General features: G+C 33.8%; 1 protein-coding gene across 2 annotated transcripts; it reads right to left on the bottom strand.

Moving 5' to 3' along the window:
- Positions 1–2,236: 2,236 nt before the first annotated feature.
- On the bottom strand, positions 2,237–8,501 carry LOC131660106 (casein kinase 1-like protein HD16). Of its 2 annotated transcripts, XR_009300703.1 has the most exons (17): positions 8,074–8,501; positions 7,716–7,826; positions 7,451–7,524; positions 7,285–7,354; positions 7,145–7,200; positions 6,966–7,037; positions 5,836–5,930; positions 5,662–5,728; positions 5,447–5,576; positions 5,149–5,367; positions 4,913–5,055; positions 4,660–4,834; positions 4,417–4,507; positions 4,114–4,271; positions 3,830–4,018; positions 2,927–3,745; positions 2,237–2,640 (listed from the first exon to the last, which is right to left on the bottom strand). XR_009300703.1 is itself a non-coding variant. In XM_058929248.1 (16 exons), the coding sequence occupies exons 1-16, from the start codon at positions 8,158–8,160 to the stop codon at positions 3,686–3,688; spliced, it is 1,797 nt and encodes a 598-aa protein (XP_058785231.1). In that variant the 5' UTR covers positions 8,161–8,501; the 3' UTR covers positions 2,237–3,685. The 2 variants fall into 2 exon arrangements, 1 of the variants encoding a protein (XP_058785231.1); XM_058929248.1 differs by having other exon boundaries at positions 2,237–3,745.
- Between the last annotated feature and the right edge of the window lie 8,080 nt (positions 8,502–16,581).

Raw genomic sequence — 16,581 nt, 5'->3', positions numbered from 1 at the left:
ATGACATGTTGTCCATACTAGGATTCATCTTACTAATAAATAGATGGAAAAAAAAGATATTTCAGAGTACTATCTCTCAGTTCATGCAATATCTTTTAGATATAATGTTATAAATATATACTGAAATCATACATTTTCAAGCTCCTTTAAGTGCAAATATCTTTCAACCCATGGTAGACACTACACAAAATTAATTATATAATTGATACATTAAATGTTAATTAATACCTTCATAAATTGGTCTGATACAGTCTAAAAATTATCAACATTTTATTAGTTTTAATCCAAACCCGAACAAATAGTCAACGGTTAAAGCATTGCATTTCTAAGAACTATTATTAATACAGGAGTCTAGCACCCCTCAAATTCAATGAAAAGACCATTATAATCTTATTTAAATTTTCTACCATTTTCACAAATTTACGTTTTCAAAGAAAATTACAAAAAATTTAGACGATACTAGAAATTCTTTGAAAATAATAAGTAGAATATTGGAAATTTCACGTTCATACAAGATATTGTTTGAAAAATTAGTAGAATATCGAAAATTTCAGAATTTCTAATAGAATTTTTCAAAAATTTTAGAATTTCTGGTAAATCTTAACAGAAATTCTGAAATTTCCGACCGTTCAAACCTTTGATAAAAACACAAAAAAGCTTAACTATGGCTCAAAATCATGTTAAATGTTAAAATCATGTGGTAGCACTCTTGGGAATTTGATTCAGGAATCTTCTGAATTCCTTTGATCATTTGTTGAAGGATTATATCAATGCTAACCGTATTGTTTTGCCTAGAGATATTCTCAATATTTATCCTCCTTTAACTAGCTTATGTGATGTTGTCTTCGTTAATCATCAGTAGCCCGATCGTCTTATTTGGAAGCCTTCAGCCAACAGCCTCCTTTCTCCCAAAGAGGCATTTTCTTTCTGCAGTAGGTTTCATGTGCGGGCGTGGGGTAGTAGGCTCTGGAACTCTGATGTTCCATCGTCTTGGTCTTTGCTCTTTTGAAGATTATACCACAAAAAGTTGCCAACGGATGATAATTTATTGGTTCGCGGTCAGCATCTCCCATTGGTTTGTAGCCTTTGTTTCAAAGACTCTGAGTCTCTTCAGATTTGTTTTTTGACTGTGCTTATGCAAAACATATTTGGATTAGTAAGTTGCTTGATATCAAGTTGTTGTTCAAAACATGACAGATTGTATTTTTGCTATTGATTTTGCTTACTCTGATCAGCGGCATGTGGTTGTTTTAGCTGCAATTTTGAATACTGTTTTCTGCATTTGGTTGGTTAGGAATTCGGTAAGATTTCAGGATCGAAAAACTCTGTGGCAGTCCCATTGTGCTACTATTATTTCAGCCTCAGACTTATTGGGTAATTTATCTTTGGCTAAAGCAAATTCATCTATTTCTGATTTTGTGGTGTTAAAAAAGTTCAAGGTGGATATCCACTCTCCTCGGCCTCAGCCGGCAGTGAAGGTGATTTGGTCGCCGCCGCAGCATGGTTGGGTGAAAGTGAATATTGACGGTGCTAGTGAATGTTGACAGTGCTTCAACTGGTACGCCCTTATTGGCTGGGTGCGGCGGAATATTTCGCAATGATTTAAGTGATCATTTGGACAGCTTTTGTTGTAACTTGGGGGCTGTTAATGCCTTTTTTTTACGGAACTCGTGGGAACCATTCTCGCCATGGAGCAAGTTTTCCGAAATAATTCATTTAATCTTTGGCTTGTCCAGAATGATGCTTTGCTAAACAAATTAGGTTTACTTAATTACATGATTAGATAGTTTTGAGGTCAGATTTTTGCCCCCCTAATTTATTTACCTTCTTTCTTCTTTTGTAATTCTTTTACATATTGCCCCCCCTAAATAAAGTAGTTACCTCAAAATGGTTTTATTGCACGCATTCAATTTTCTACAAGTTAAAAATGGTTATATCCAATATAAATAAAGTAGTTAGCACGTCCACTTATTGTTATCCGAAGACCTTTTTTCTTTCTTTGATTTATGTATTGTGTTCAAGTATGTTATAAAATTTCTTTCTTTTAAAATACAAATTTTAATGAACGTTGGTGAATGAAATAATCTGCAGCTTTTGCTTGAATGAAAAAAAAAATTGTTGGTTTGGATTGCTTTTTCTTGGTTTAGATTTTTATCTAAAACTAAACCAAACCAACAAATTCACCATACTGAATTTCTCAAACTTAATCAAACCTTTAGATAAAACACAAAAAAGCTGAACTACGGCTCATTTTGTTTTCTACCATCTTGTCCTAAAACAAACCCTGCTCTTCAATTGAGGAACAATGTGATATATTTAAAACCCAACCTTACAAAATTGACTGCAAAGGTAAAGCAATTGATGTGAAATGGAGGAAGCAGAAGAATAAAAAGAGGGAGGATGGTTGATGGATATAACAAGGGATTAATGGGATGCAATCATCCTGTAGAATTTCTCCTAACCAGTTCATAAAAGATCTTGCCAAAATAACCAGAGCCTTAAACAGCTTTCCCCATTTGACATTTGGGTTGCTTCATCGCCATAACCATGGCATTTTGAATAACAAGAAACATCAACTTGTTACACAGTCAGCAGTGGCTGATGTTAAATGAAGCACAAGCACCCACACAACCTGAATATCTGATTTGATACAAGGAATTGTACATCAGTAACAGCCAAAACATTAGGAACAACTCACATGCCATCAGGCCATACAAACATCACATGTTTCATCCATACAAGACATATATCCATCCCAAATCCCAGGCTGCATAATATTTAATAAGATATCTAATCTAATCTAATAAGAAATAATATAATAAGTAATAACACGTCTAGTAATATTATAATTGAATATCATATAATCACCGTCAATTAATATCATAGAATGCCCAAATTGAATAAAAATATATGCAAAATTTAATACCTGTTTCGAAGTGCTAGTAACCCTCAACAGTGAAGAGGTACACCAATTATCCCCAAAGATGAGCTTCAAAGACGTGCCCAATTTCTCACAAGTATCAGCAGTGCATCTTGCAGTGTTTGATGTTAGAAAAATAATCATACAAAATAAGCACCCACTCAAGTAGAATGAATCACAAGGAGATGTCCATCATGCAGAGACTTAGGATACTGGAAGTAAAATATGTCACAATAAAAATGAACTTTTCAGAATCAATATCTTCACAAATAGAATGCAATTATTTAGACGCAGAAAAGCCCAGAAGTAGCTTCAAGTCAGAAGAGATATGGATAAAAAGGTCCAAAGTGCAAGGTTGCCCTGCTTATTGTAACCAGTTCCCACTGGAAAATTATAGTTGCATTTGCAAAATACCATTATCAAACAAAAACATAACCTGTATCTAATGCCTTTCAACATAATAATTACTGTTTAGAACTGTACAAAGATCATAATAAAAAAGTTGTCCCAATTGACACAAGATTTAATTTTGCTCACAACTCATTTTTGACAACATTGAAATACAGTGCATAGGTTTTGAATCATATAATATGTGATGGCGACCAAAAAGAAAGGTGTAGCATACTGCATACATCAACGGTGAACTGCATTGTTCAGGAAATTTGTCATGGAGGGTCTTCGGTTTCCAACTAAGATGTGAGGGCAAGCAGGATCTTGCAATAGGTCAAAATGATGTCAGCAGGAATCTCAAAAAATATCAGCCGTTTATGAAACTGTTCTCCCGTAACTAATAGATGCAATATAGAGGTTCTTTGCCCATTTTTCCTGTAGAAAAAATATATAAATATATGCATTGTAGTAACAGTGATTGACAATGAATACACACGGAAATCAAGTGCACTATTTTACCTTAACATGAGTACTTGGAAAATCAGACGTGCGAAGCGTTTCTTGTGTTTCATCAGGTGGTTTTCTTCTAGGGTTACTTAAAATAAATGCAGCTTGATCAGGCGTCGCAGCAGTTGCGGTGATGCGGTAATTCTTTTCCCACCTTCGATGAATACCTTCACTAGGATACAGGAAATCAAGTTCCACAACCTAGCATTGAGTTTAGAGAGAAAAGAACATATACACATTAGAGAGAATTATTCACCGTCACAAGATTTTCAATCTTAAACATTCAGAATAAAAACCTGCTCTGTAAATCCAACTCCACGAGACATAACAATCGCCCATCTAGTGCCAGCAGTGGCCATAGCAGTGACAAAGAATCCTTCTTTCCATTTTTTGTTGATCCACTTAAATGGAAATGAGTCGCTGACTTTATAGGATTGTTGCATGTATTGTGTCCCTATTAGGAAGAGCAGTTCACCCATAAAAGTGAGACAAAAATTTAAACACGACTACTGGTCAAATTATGCAACGCATTACATCATCAAAGTCAAGCCAAATACTGCCCTTCCAAATATATGAATGACCAAGAATAGGACTTTAACCTTTTGACATTACAACCAATGAAGACCCATTACAAGCTCCAGCTATGGCACTGATGTAGTAACTCTTATCCCACTGCTCCATAATCCATTCCTGTAAAATAGATTTATGACTAGTCAAATTGTATAAACTTCAGAATGAAACACAGTACAGAATATCGAATATAAAATAAACAAACATATCACTAAATCACTAAATTAGATACATTAAATAATGGCACAACTGGAACATAAAAATTAACAAACCTTGTGAAGAAAATTGGAAGACAGCTCATAAACTTGGGCTGTGAAACCAGTACCAGCATCCATAATGAGTGCCCAAAGACTAGCACAAGAAGCGACGCTACTGATAAATAAACCATCTTCATTCCCTTTTTCAATATGTTGGGATAGTCGCTCATCGGCCACATTGTAATGATACCTACACCAAAATATAAAAAATTAATACTGGTACAACTAGACATCAACAGAAAAATATTATGTCATGTCAGCTCAAAACCTTTGTTTCATTGGTCTCCGAGCATTGTAAACACTAATCCACTGTGTTGCTGGCGTTCCCATTCGGACCCTCTTCTTTGGCTGTTCATTGTCTTCCTCTTCCATGGTCAATCGTCCTCTCTTTTGTCCAACTTGACATACAAGCTTCACAACACAAACCCATTAAAGGGCTTTAGGAGTTGGACCTCTGAATCCACAAATGATATAACACATGTAAAGTAATAGTAGAGCAAGTACCTTTTGCGCACCCTCGGTATTTATTGGCCTGATGTCAGGATTTGGACCCACAATTCCATCAAAAAGGGATATATATTTTGCATAATTTGGTTCTTCATCAAACTTCAAATTAACTACATGTTCAACAAACTGCCGGAAAGGTGCAGGACAAAAGCAACACAAAGCTTCGGGAGATGTTGCCATTTTTTTCTTGCAGACAAGAAATCCTTTATTTTCTCCCTGTAATAAATTACTTCATAAGAATCATGCTTTTCTTTTAGTAATAACACTACAATAATGAAATTGGAAACAAGATAACCTGGTATCCTTGCCAAGGCAACCGACCACGAAGAAGGAAGACAAGCGTGAAAGCAAGAGATTCCAAATCATCTCTCCTGCTACCTGTTCTACCAAGATGTGCATGCACACTAGCGTAACGAACTGTGCCCCTGCGCAAGAATATGATATACAGAATCATTCAAAAGCCAGACATTAAATTAAGTAAGGTTTATAAAAGTTAAATAATGAACTCACCTAAAAACATCTGGGCGTTGATCATAATCAACATGAAGGCCAGTTGAATTATCGCGCCAACGAGTTGCTGGGTAGAAAAAGTTAGTCAGGTCAGTAATCGAAAAGCGAGAGAATAAGTATATCTTCATTGACAATGAAAGCATCAAGTCTTCTAGGGTAACATGACAATTTTACCTAATCCAAGATCAACCAGAAACAACTTTTTCTCATCAGGGGTTCCCGGGGGTCCAAGCAAAAAGTTTTCAGGTTTTACATCACCATGCACGTATCTGCAATAATGACAGCGGGGTGATGAAATTATCTTAGCAAAAAGATGTAATTCACGTGAATTAGAGCATATGTACTAAAATCATTTAAAATTTGAATATGATCTGTTTTTACTAACAATGGTATTTCCCGATAAAGCAATCATTGCAATATAGGTACTTACTAAATGATCATTACAAGGAGGGGAAGAACAAGAGAAAAATTTGATGGCATAGATAATATATTATAAAACACACTTTCTCCTTTCTTCTGAATGGCACATATTATTCGGGCAGTAATCTGACAAGTATCTAAACACTTGGGAACCCTCCTTTAAAAGCTAGCTATCAAGGGGAAAGAACTAATCTAGTTAAATACTCCAGCCAACATACCATGCTTCTTGAAATGGGACTTAGGAATTCCATAATACCCAAGTCCCTGTCATAAAGGAGTGGATCAATTTACTCAAGATATATTAATGGATTAATTTCAAAAAAGAGTGGGCACAAGTTTTCATGAGCCCATCACAGGTGGGAAACAGGTTCACCCCATAGGCCATGTACAGTGGAACTCCAATCAACTCCCACTTTTTCTGTCTGAATCTGAACTAATGAGAAAGTTGCAGGGAGACTTGACTAACACAGAAAACTACTGAACTTGAGGGCACACTTATCTCGGTACCCTAAGAATGGACCTCAACCTTAAGGATAAAAAGAAACCTCTTTTCCACAATACTAAATTAGTATAACAGTATGAGCAAATCTAACATGAGATCCCGAGTAAAATCAGAAGAATTTCAGATGTACTAGTTTCCCAACCAATTTTTTTACATGAATAAACGTTGCTCAACTTCAAGACAAAAGAAACATTTGTTGTTTCATTGTGTCACACATAATCAATAAAAATTATCCAAAGTGTTCCTCCCACATGGTAAAACAACAGAAAACCCAAATCATAACATTAAGCGGGTCTCACGAAGCATGCTGCCACATATACAATCTGTAAGTAAAGAAAACCCATGTATAAACCATAAACATAATCAGGAAAATGAGCCTCACCCTTTACAATGCATTTTCTCTAATATGGAGATAGCCTCAATTGCAATGCATGCCACCATTTCAGTAGACATCCTGGATCCAAAAATATACAAAAGGTTTGGCATGCTATATTGACCAAAAACATTTAAAAATATACAATGTATATATCAATAAAATTTCAGAGATAAATAGATCCTTACGCATGTGAGTTGTTATTCCAAACATCCCATAGACTAGGGCCAAGGATATCCATGACCTGTGTATTAACATTATGTTACAAAAACTTACAGTGACAATCTCATGCCTCCATTCCTCTATTAAAAAACTTACAAGAACATACCATAATATAGTAGTCCCCTTGCCGTCCCTTGTAATGTACTCGTGGAACACCATGACTACCACCTAACGTACTATAAAAATAAAACATGGCAAAGTTAGCATTTATGCATAGATAAGGCCTCAACAAAGCAACTCCACTCTGTTGAAAGAAAGGAGAGAAAACTCACTTGTAAACCTGCCACTCATGGGGAGGTCCATAATTGCACCCTTTGCTGCTTCTATGCTCGAATTTTAATGCTACCTGCACTTATGGGAGCATATCTATAACTATATATAAAGTGTACACAATTCTTATCCACACAAAACAACGTTTGTAACCACCCTATAAAGCTTTTTTTTTTTTCAAACTAATCATCCTTACAAAACAAAAAACGCAGTCCGCCAAAATGTGTGCATCATAGAGCAACACATTGACAGAAGGAAACACCATACCTCAACAGCACCGGAACCAGCTCCTAGTCGTCTACCAACATAGACTTGTCCAAATCCTCCTTTCCCAAGCTTCCTATCAAGTCTATATAAAGGTGAACCACCAACTTGAACCTGTTATTAAGAAAGTACATAACACATAAATTTCCTAATACATTACATTACACAAAAATTTCCTAATACATTACATTACACAAATAATTTTCCAACAGAAAGCTCTAGATATAATCTTTCTACAATCTCTTAACACATCTTAAGCTATAAACAGTAAGTTAATAACACAAGATTACTAACACAACATTTCTTTAAAATCCAAACAACAAAGAAACAAAAAACTCTGAAGATCAAAATTCAAAACCACCTTCTCAGGAAGTGGTGGAGTACTCCCTTCTTCCTCCGCTTCCGGAGCTTTATCACCACTTCCGCCACCACTATCATACTCATCCATGCTTCTAGTCCCTTCCTTCGCCAAGGGTTTCAGCCTCGTCAGTCAGTAGCGATCACGTCTCTCTTCACCCTCCGATTCCTCCTAGTCTGAGCGGCTGTGACAGACGGCTCCGTTCCCTCCGGCGGTAATCGGAATCGGATTAGAGTGAGGAATGTGGGTGTTGACGGTAACGAGAGAGTGAGGATCGATGAGAAATTAGGGTTTGCGATTAGGGGATTTTTTGGAGATCTGTGGAGGGAAAGGAAAATGAAGCGATTTGTTGGAGTTGTGGATTTTATTTTGTAGTACAGAGAGGGACAGAGAAATAGAGATAGAGATGTTAGAGAGATGAACTGCTACGCTTTTCAAAAACAACTTTGAGAAACACCAAACCTATTTATATATTTATATATTATATTATATTATTTTAGAATAATTATAGAAAAATTACAATCTTTTTTTATTTTTGGTATGTAGGATAAAAGGTACACTAATTAGTAGTAGTAGAAATTTATACTCAATTTTTGTTATTTTTGAATTAAGATTTGCATATTTAACAAAAAAAATGCGATTTATTTGTTAATAGAGATAAGTTGAGAAAAAATTTGTTTATTTTTTTAATAAGTGCTAAAATATTGAACATTTATTTTATTTATTTTTTATTAACTGTTTTGTTAATTTAAACAAAAATGGGTGACAAACTAAAAAGGGAAGGTGACAAACTAAAAAGGGAAGGTAACAAAAGTAATTCGGGCCCTAAAGCATTGCCATACTCAAAAAGAATTCTAGAAACTCAAGGAAAATTTTCCTCCATACTATCTCAATAGTTATTTTCTCACCTCTATTATTCATATAATTTGATCAAAATACTCTATAAATAGTTTATGTTTAAAAAATTTTAATTTTTTAATTTTATATTAAAGTTATCAATACATTATTGAAAGTTGAAAAAATTTGAAAAACAAATTGTGTACCGAAAATCTTACGACCAAGTTCATCGATATACAAAAGTTTCCGTAGTCTTTTTTACCAAATTCTTGGATATATTAAATTTTTCAAAAGTCTTTCTAGTAAGTTTTCTAATTTATATTATTTTAAAAAAAAAAGTAAAAAATTAATTATTATTTTTTAAATATTGTATCCTAGATAATTTATTAAGTTATCTCATGATTCATGACCCTTAAATAAAACGAGTTTAGAACACAATAAAAATTGTGGTCTAAGGACTTACAATTCAGCATACAACTTTTTTTTAATTATGTGCATACTATGGTTTACAAAGGAATTTAGACCATTTTTAACCATTTTTAAATCCTAGCCTAAAAAGTCAAAAATTTAAAATTAAAAAAAAAAAACTATCAGAAAACATATATTAAGTTACCCAGTAAACTATATAAAACCATTAAAAATATATAATAAACTATTCGGTAAACAATATTCAAAGTATCGAAAAACTTTTAACTTAGATATCTGGTGAGTATATAATCATATCAGAATACTTGATTGCAAATTATCTGATAAAAATAAATTACGTACCAGAATTCTTTAAATAAAGTTTTTCCGTACATTAGAGTAGGGTGCAAAATTCTCCAATTTCAAAAAATTTAAAAATGACTGAAAAGAGTATAATTGAAATATTTTGATAAATGCAGTGTATGTTTGTTTCCACTCCTACAAGACCCAGTATCAATTCTAAAAGAAAATTTCTTTATCCACCTCTCTATGGGGCTGACCCCCAGCGAAAATTCAAATTTACCCCTGCTTCGGAGATGCATCTCCGAAGTTTTTTTTTAAATTTTTTCCAGATTTCGAAAGTGCATCTCCGAAAAATTGGGATTTTGATTAATTCGGAGATGCATCTCCGAAAACACAAAAAAAAAATGGAATTTTGATTAATTCGGATATACATATCCGAATTAATCAAAATCTCAAAATATTAAAAAATTTAGGATGTTAATCAATAGAGGAGGGATCAAGCTTAATAAAATATTTCTTTTTTCATATGACCAATAATTCCTTTTATATCTATCTAATAAATTCTATATATTAACAAAACATTATTTTTTTCTCACATGAATAATCAATTCCAGATAATGTCAAATAAATAAATAAATAAATAACACATAAGTCTACTTTTACAAAAATGAATTTAATTTTTTTATCATAAATAACACTATTAAAAATTTGATCAACTAACGTATTTTTTATATTACTACTAAAATTTAATATCATATTGATGTTAATGAAAAAAATTATTCTTTTAATTCTTAAACAAATTTCTCATTATTTTCTTCAATTTTATTTAAACTAAAGAATAAAATTAATATTTATATGTATAATTATAATAGAGATTCACTTAAATTTTAATTCTATTCACTTAACAAAGTACTATTTACATTTACTACTATAATTTCTATCAAATTGATTTTATATGAAATAAAACGTTTCTTTTAATTTTTTTAAAATATTCTCATTATTTTTTTAATTTTATTAAAATTAAATTCTATTTTATTCAATTAAAATAAAGTATCAAATAATTTATTTGTAAATAAAGCAATAGTGCATAAAAAATTGTTGAAAATTTTTAATTATAAATAATAACTACAAAATATTTAATTTTAAAAAAATGTTAATAATTACTATTATATTTTAATGATAATGATATATATTTAATAACTACAATATAATTATTATTATATTTTAAATAATAATTATAAAATATATTTTAATTAATACAATTAATTATACTATTAATTGTATTGATTCTCCTTTATTTTAATTTTTTAATAATTATTGAATTTTTTCGGAAATGCATATCCGAAACATTTCAAGACCAAAAATTGAAATATTTCGGATATGCATCTCCGAAGACACCCTCTCTCCAAAAAAAAAGTGATTTCGGAAATGCATCTCCGAAAACACTTTTTTTTGTGTTTTCGGAAATACATCTCAGAAAACACCTTTTTTTTGTGTTTTCGAAAGTGCACTTCCGAAATCAACTTTTTTTTAGAAAAAAGTGATTTCGGAGATGCATTTTCGAAATATAGGGGCATTTTGGGAATTTCGCCGAGGGTGACCAAGAAGGTTAGGGGTCAATAAAGAAATTTCCATTCTAAAAATGTATAATTGATTCTGAGTGATTTTGAGGTGTTTCATTTTTAAAAAGTAAAATTAATTCTGCCCGAAAATTAATTCTACTTGAAGCTATAATTTGTAACTTCTGCCTCCAGAATTGATTCCAAGTGATTTTTATATTAAAATTTATTGTTCAACTCACTTTTACATAAATGTATCTAAACATAAAGCAATTTTATTAAAATCAATTCTACAAAACTCAATTATGCTAGAATCAATTAACGTCAATCCAAACATTTATCCATATATATACCCCACAAGAATATATATATATATATATATATATATATATATATATATATATATATATATATATATATATATATATATATATATATATATATATATATATATATATATATATATATATATATATATATATATATATATATATAGAGAGAGAGAGAGGAGGGATCAAATTACACCCGAAGAGTTACACCACGAGTTACACTCATTCAAAAACTACATCTCGAATTAATTTTTTTTAAATTCAACCGTTGGATTGAAATATAATATCATATAGATCATACCTATAAAGTTTGAGCTTAATCTATAATGATTTACTATATCATCAAGATATCCAAAGATTAACGTCAAAATGAGCTTTCATATGACGTTAATTTTGATGTAATTCAATGACATAGTAAATCATTATAGATTAAGCTCAAACTCTATAGGTATGATCTATATGATATTATGTTTCAATCCAACGGTTGAATTTAAAAAATATTAATTCGAGATGTAGTTATTGAACGAGTGTAACTCGTGGTGTAACTCTTCGGGTGTAATTTGATCTCTCCTCATATATATATATATATATATATATATATATATGTATATAAGACAACTTATTTAGGAGAGGTATCATTGAGCAGGGTCTAGTCAGTGTGTCGGGGATTCTAGTCATGAAGAGTCAATCTCTCAGTTGTTTTTTTAGTGTCCAATGTTTGCAAGTATTTGGTACTCCGTTAGAAAATGGTTTAAAATTTCTTCGGCATTTCAAAAGGAATGTGTTGTGAAAAACGATGTCAAGAACAAAGTATAATAGGGAATTAAGGAAGACAAGAAGAACAACAAGGATTGGTTATAACTGTTATTCTTTTACTTTCTCTTCAAACAAGATTACAAGTGTTACAAGAATAACAAATAACCCTCTCACCCTAAATTAGGTTTTGCAGTATGCAATGATGAGAGACTAGTATGCTATTTATAATAAAACCTAACATATTAAACTAATGGGCTTTTTCACAAATACCCATTACAAACCAACTTAGGGTACAAGCTAACTTAAACAATTGGACATAGCAAACAGGCACAATTCGAAATACTAACAACCCTAGCATTTCAACACTCACATACTAGAACACACTTCGACTACAGTATGTAGGTCTTCGACACAATCTCTGTCGAACTAGAAGCTACCATTCGACACACTAGAGTTCGATCTGATTCTCACAAATTTCCACCTTGGAACAAACTCTATAACATCAAAGAACAAACTAGCTTTCTTCATGCAGCTTTATCAACTACATACAGTGGAAAAACTTGCAACTCGGCAATGTCTCGGTGATCATATCAGCAGCATTGTGATCTGTCGAAACCTTCAGCACTTGGACTTCTTCATGCTCGATTACTCCTCTGACGAAATGCAACCTCACATTGATGTGCTTAGTTCGCTCATGATATGCTGAGTTCTTCGCCAGGTGTATTGCACTTTGACTATCATATTTAACAGTGATACCTCGACCTTGAAGTTTCATCTCCTTTGCAAAACCTTCAAGCCACAATGCTTCTATCACAGCTTCAGTTAGGGCAATATACTCTGCTTTAATGCTTGATAGCACAACAACCTTATGAAGTGTTGTTTTTCAACTAATTGATGTGCCAAACATAGAAAAAATATATTCAGAAATAGATTTCTAGAATCCATACAACCTGCATAATTAGAGTCGACATATCCTTCAATTACTGCTTAACAATCTTCACCCAAAGCTCCACCATAAATTAGGAATATGTTAAGAGACTCATTTATGTACCTTAAGATCCACTTCAATGCTTACTAATGAGCCTTTCCAAGATTTGCCATGTACTTGTTTACAAGACTTACTGCATATGCTATGTCGGGTCTAGTACAGACCATAACATACATCAAAGAACCAACTATATTAGCTTATGGAATGTTGTGCATATAGGCTCTTTCGACATTAGTACTGGGACACTGATCAATACTCAGCTTGAATTGAGGGTTTGTTGGAGTCACAACAGGCTTTGAATTCGACATACCAAACTTGTCGAGAATCTTCCGTAGGTATGCCTCTTGAGATAAGCATAATTTCGACTGCTTTCTATCTCTACCAATGTCAATTCTAAGAATCTTGGATGCACCTCCCAGATCCTTCATATCGAACTCCTTATTAAGTTCATCCTTCACCCTCATTACATCTTCGACATTATTGCTTGCTATGAGAATATCATCCACATAAAGCAACAAAATAACAAATGAATTACCAAGTCGAAAATCGAAAGTAAACATAGTGGTTGAACTGGCTTCTAACGAAACTTATGTGTGCCATTAACTTGTCGAATCTCATATTCCATTGTCGAGGAGATTGTTTTAGTCCATACAAAGATCTATTGAGCTTGCACACATAATCTTCCTTCCCCTTTTCGACATACCCTTCAGGCTGCCTCATCAGGATCGTTTCATTTAGATCACCATACAAGAACACATTCTTCACATCCATTTGTTCTAGTTCAAGATCGAACTGTGCCACAATGGCAAGCAACATGCGAATGGACCTATGCTTCACAGCAGGAGAAAACACATCATTGAAGTCGACACCTTCTTTCTGAGTGAAACCCCTTGCGACCAACCTTGCCTTGTATCTTTTCGACGCCACTCCTTTGATTCCTTCCTTAACTTTGAAAATCCATTTACAGCTGACTAACCTTGTCCCAGTAGGTTTCTTGATCAGTTCCCAAGTGTTTTTATCATGAATAAATTTCATCTCATCATTCATGGCCTTCAGCCATTCAGTCTTATTTGGACTCCTCATAACTTCCTTGTAGTCTCTAAGTTCTTCGTCTAGAACCTCACATGCAGAGATTAAGGCATAAGATATAAGATATAAGATATGCATACCTAAGTCTCTGAGGTGGCTTGGTGACTCTTCTCGACCTATCTCTTGACAATAGGTAGTCATCGACAGTTTCCTCAACTTCCTCAACATCTTCTACTTCTTTGACTTCATCAGGGATATGCAATTCAGCATCAACATGCTCCACCTCAACAGGAATCTCTACCTGTTCCAACTCTTCGTCAGATGTTTTTGTATTTCGATCAACATCATCAGTTTCCTTAAAATCCATTTCAGCTTCATTGAAAACTACATCTCGACTGATGATACTCTTCTTGTGACCTGGCTCTAGGCACCATAGCCTATAAGCTTTGACTCCTCCAGGGTATCCCATGAACATGCATTTCAGAGCTCTAGGTTCAACCTTGTCTTGCCTGATGTGAGCATAGACTATGCAGCCAAATACTCTCAGTCTGTCGAGATTTGGTGGTTGTCCCGACCAAACTTCTTCAGGTGTCTTCATATCTAACGCTGTCGAAGGACATCTGTTTATCAGATATGTTATTGTCGAAACAGCCCATTTCAAAACCCCTTCTTTAACCCGTCACTAGTCAACATGCCTCTGAATCTCTCCAAAATAGTTCGATTAAACCTTTCAGCCAAACCATTTTGTTGTGGAGTACCTGCAGTTGTTCTGTGCCTTGCAATACTAGAGGCAGCACAAAAGCTGCCGAACGCCTCATTGCAAAATTCAAGGCCATTGTTGGTTCTCAACCTCTTGACCTTTCTTTCAGTCTGATTTTTGACCAGAGTCTTCCAACTTTTGAAATTCTCAAAAGTTTCATCCTTAGTCTTTTGGACGAATACCCATAATTTTCTGGAATAATCATCTACTATGGATAAAAAATACCTCGCTCCTGAATGTGATAGACACCTTGTAGGCCCCCAAAGATCATCATGGATATAATCGAGGGATCCATGTGTTCTTTGTTTGCCTTTGTTGAACTTCACTCTGCAAGATTTTCCAAGTACACAGGGTTCACAAAACTTCAGCATTTCGACTTTTTCTCCACCAAGCAGATTTTATTTCCCTAGTTCGACCAGACCCCTTTCATTGACATGGTCCAATCTCATGTGCCAAATTTCCATTTTTGACAAAAATTTCGTGGATGCAACATTTTTTGAACCACTTACAACTTCATCCTCAAGGATATACATGCCTTGTTTCTTCACGCCTCTCAAAACTTCCTTCGATCCTTTCATGACTCTTAGGATACTTTTCTCTACTTGGAAAATGTATCCTTTCATGTCGAATTCACCAAGAGAAATCAGATTTCTCTTCAAATCAGAAACAGACCTGACTTCAGTCTACAACCTTATTGACTCATCATTGAGCTTGAATCTCACAGATCTAACACCTGCAATCTTGCAAGCTTTGTTGTTTCCCAGCAATACAGATTCACCATCTTGATCACATAATTCCTCGAATAAGTATTTGTTTAGAGTCATGTGCCAAGTGCAACTTGAATCCATAATACACTCCTTAATCGAGTCACTGCTTGATACCACAAGAACATCAGATGATTTGAAATCATCTTGAACAATGGCAGCGTTGCCATTATCCTTACCTCCATGATCTTTCAGGCGTTCAGGGCACACCTTTCTTGTGTGACCCTCATTCTTACATTGATAGCATCGAATACCAGATGCTTCGCCACTATGAGACTTCAACTGACTTTTTCCCTTCTTCTTGTCGAACTTACCATCCTTTCGTAAGAATTTGCCCTTAACAACCAAACCTTCACCAACCATCAAAGGTTTATGCTCCTTTCGTTCATTCAAATCCTTAGAATACAAGGCTGATTGAACTTCTTCAAAGGTCAGGAATTCCCTTCCATACAAGAGAGTTTCTTTGAAGTGAGCATGTGAAAGAGGCAAAGCACACAACAGTAACAACGCTTGATCTTCATCATCAATCTTCACATCGATATTTTCAAGATCAAGAACCAGCTTGCTGAACATATCCAACTGCTCAGCCAACACTTTATCTTCAATCATCTTGAATGAATACAAAGCTTGCTTCAGGCAGAGTCGATTTACCAGTGATTTGGTCATGTACAAACTTTCAAGTTTCACCCATAATCCTGATGTCGTCATCTCCTTTGATACCTGTCGAAGAACCTTATCAGCAAGGCTCAACAAAATTGTGTTGTGTACTTTCTCGATCATG

This window comes from Vicia villosa, linkage group LG3 (assembly GCF_029867415.1).
Source record: "Vicia villosa cultivar HV-30 ecotype Madison, WI linkage group LG3, Vvil1.0, whole genome shotgun sequence".
Lineage (NCBI taxonomy): Eukaryota > Viridiplantae > Streptophyta > Magnoliopsida > Fabales > Fabaceae > Vicia > Vicia villosa.
The sequence above is the reverse complement of the archived record's forward strand: the minus strand, read 5'-3'. Positions and strand labels throughout refer to the sequence as shown.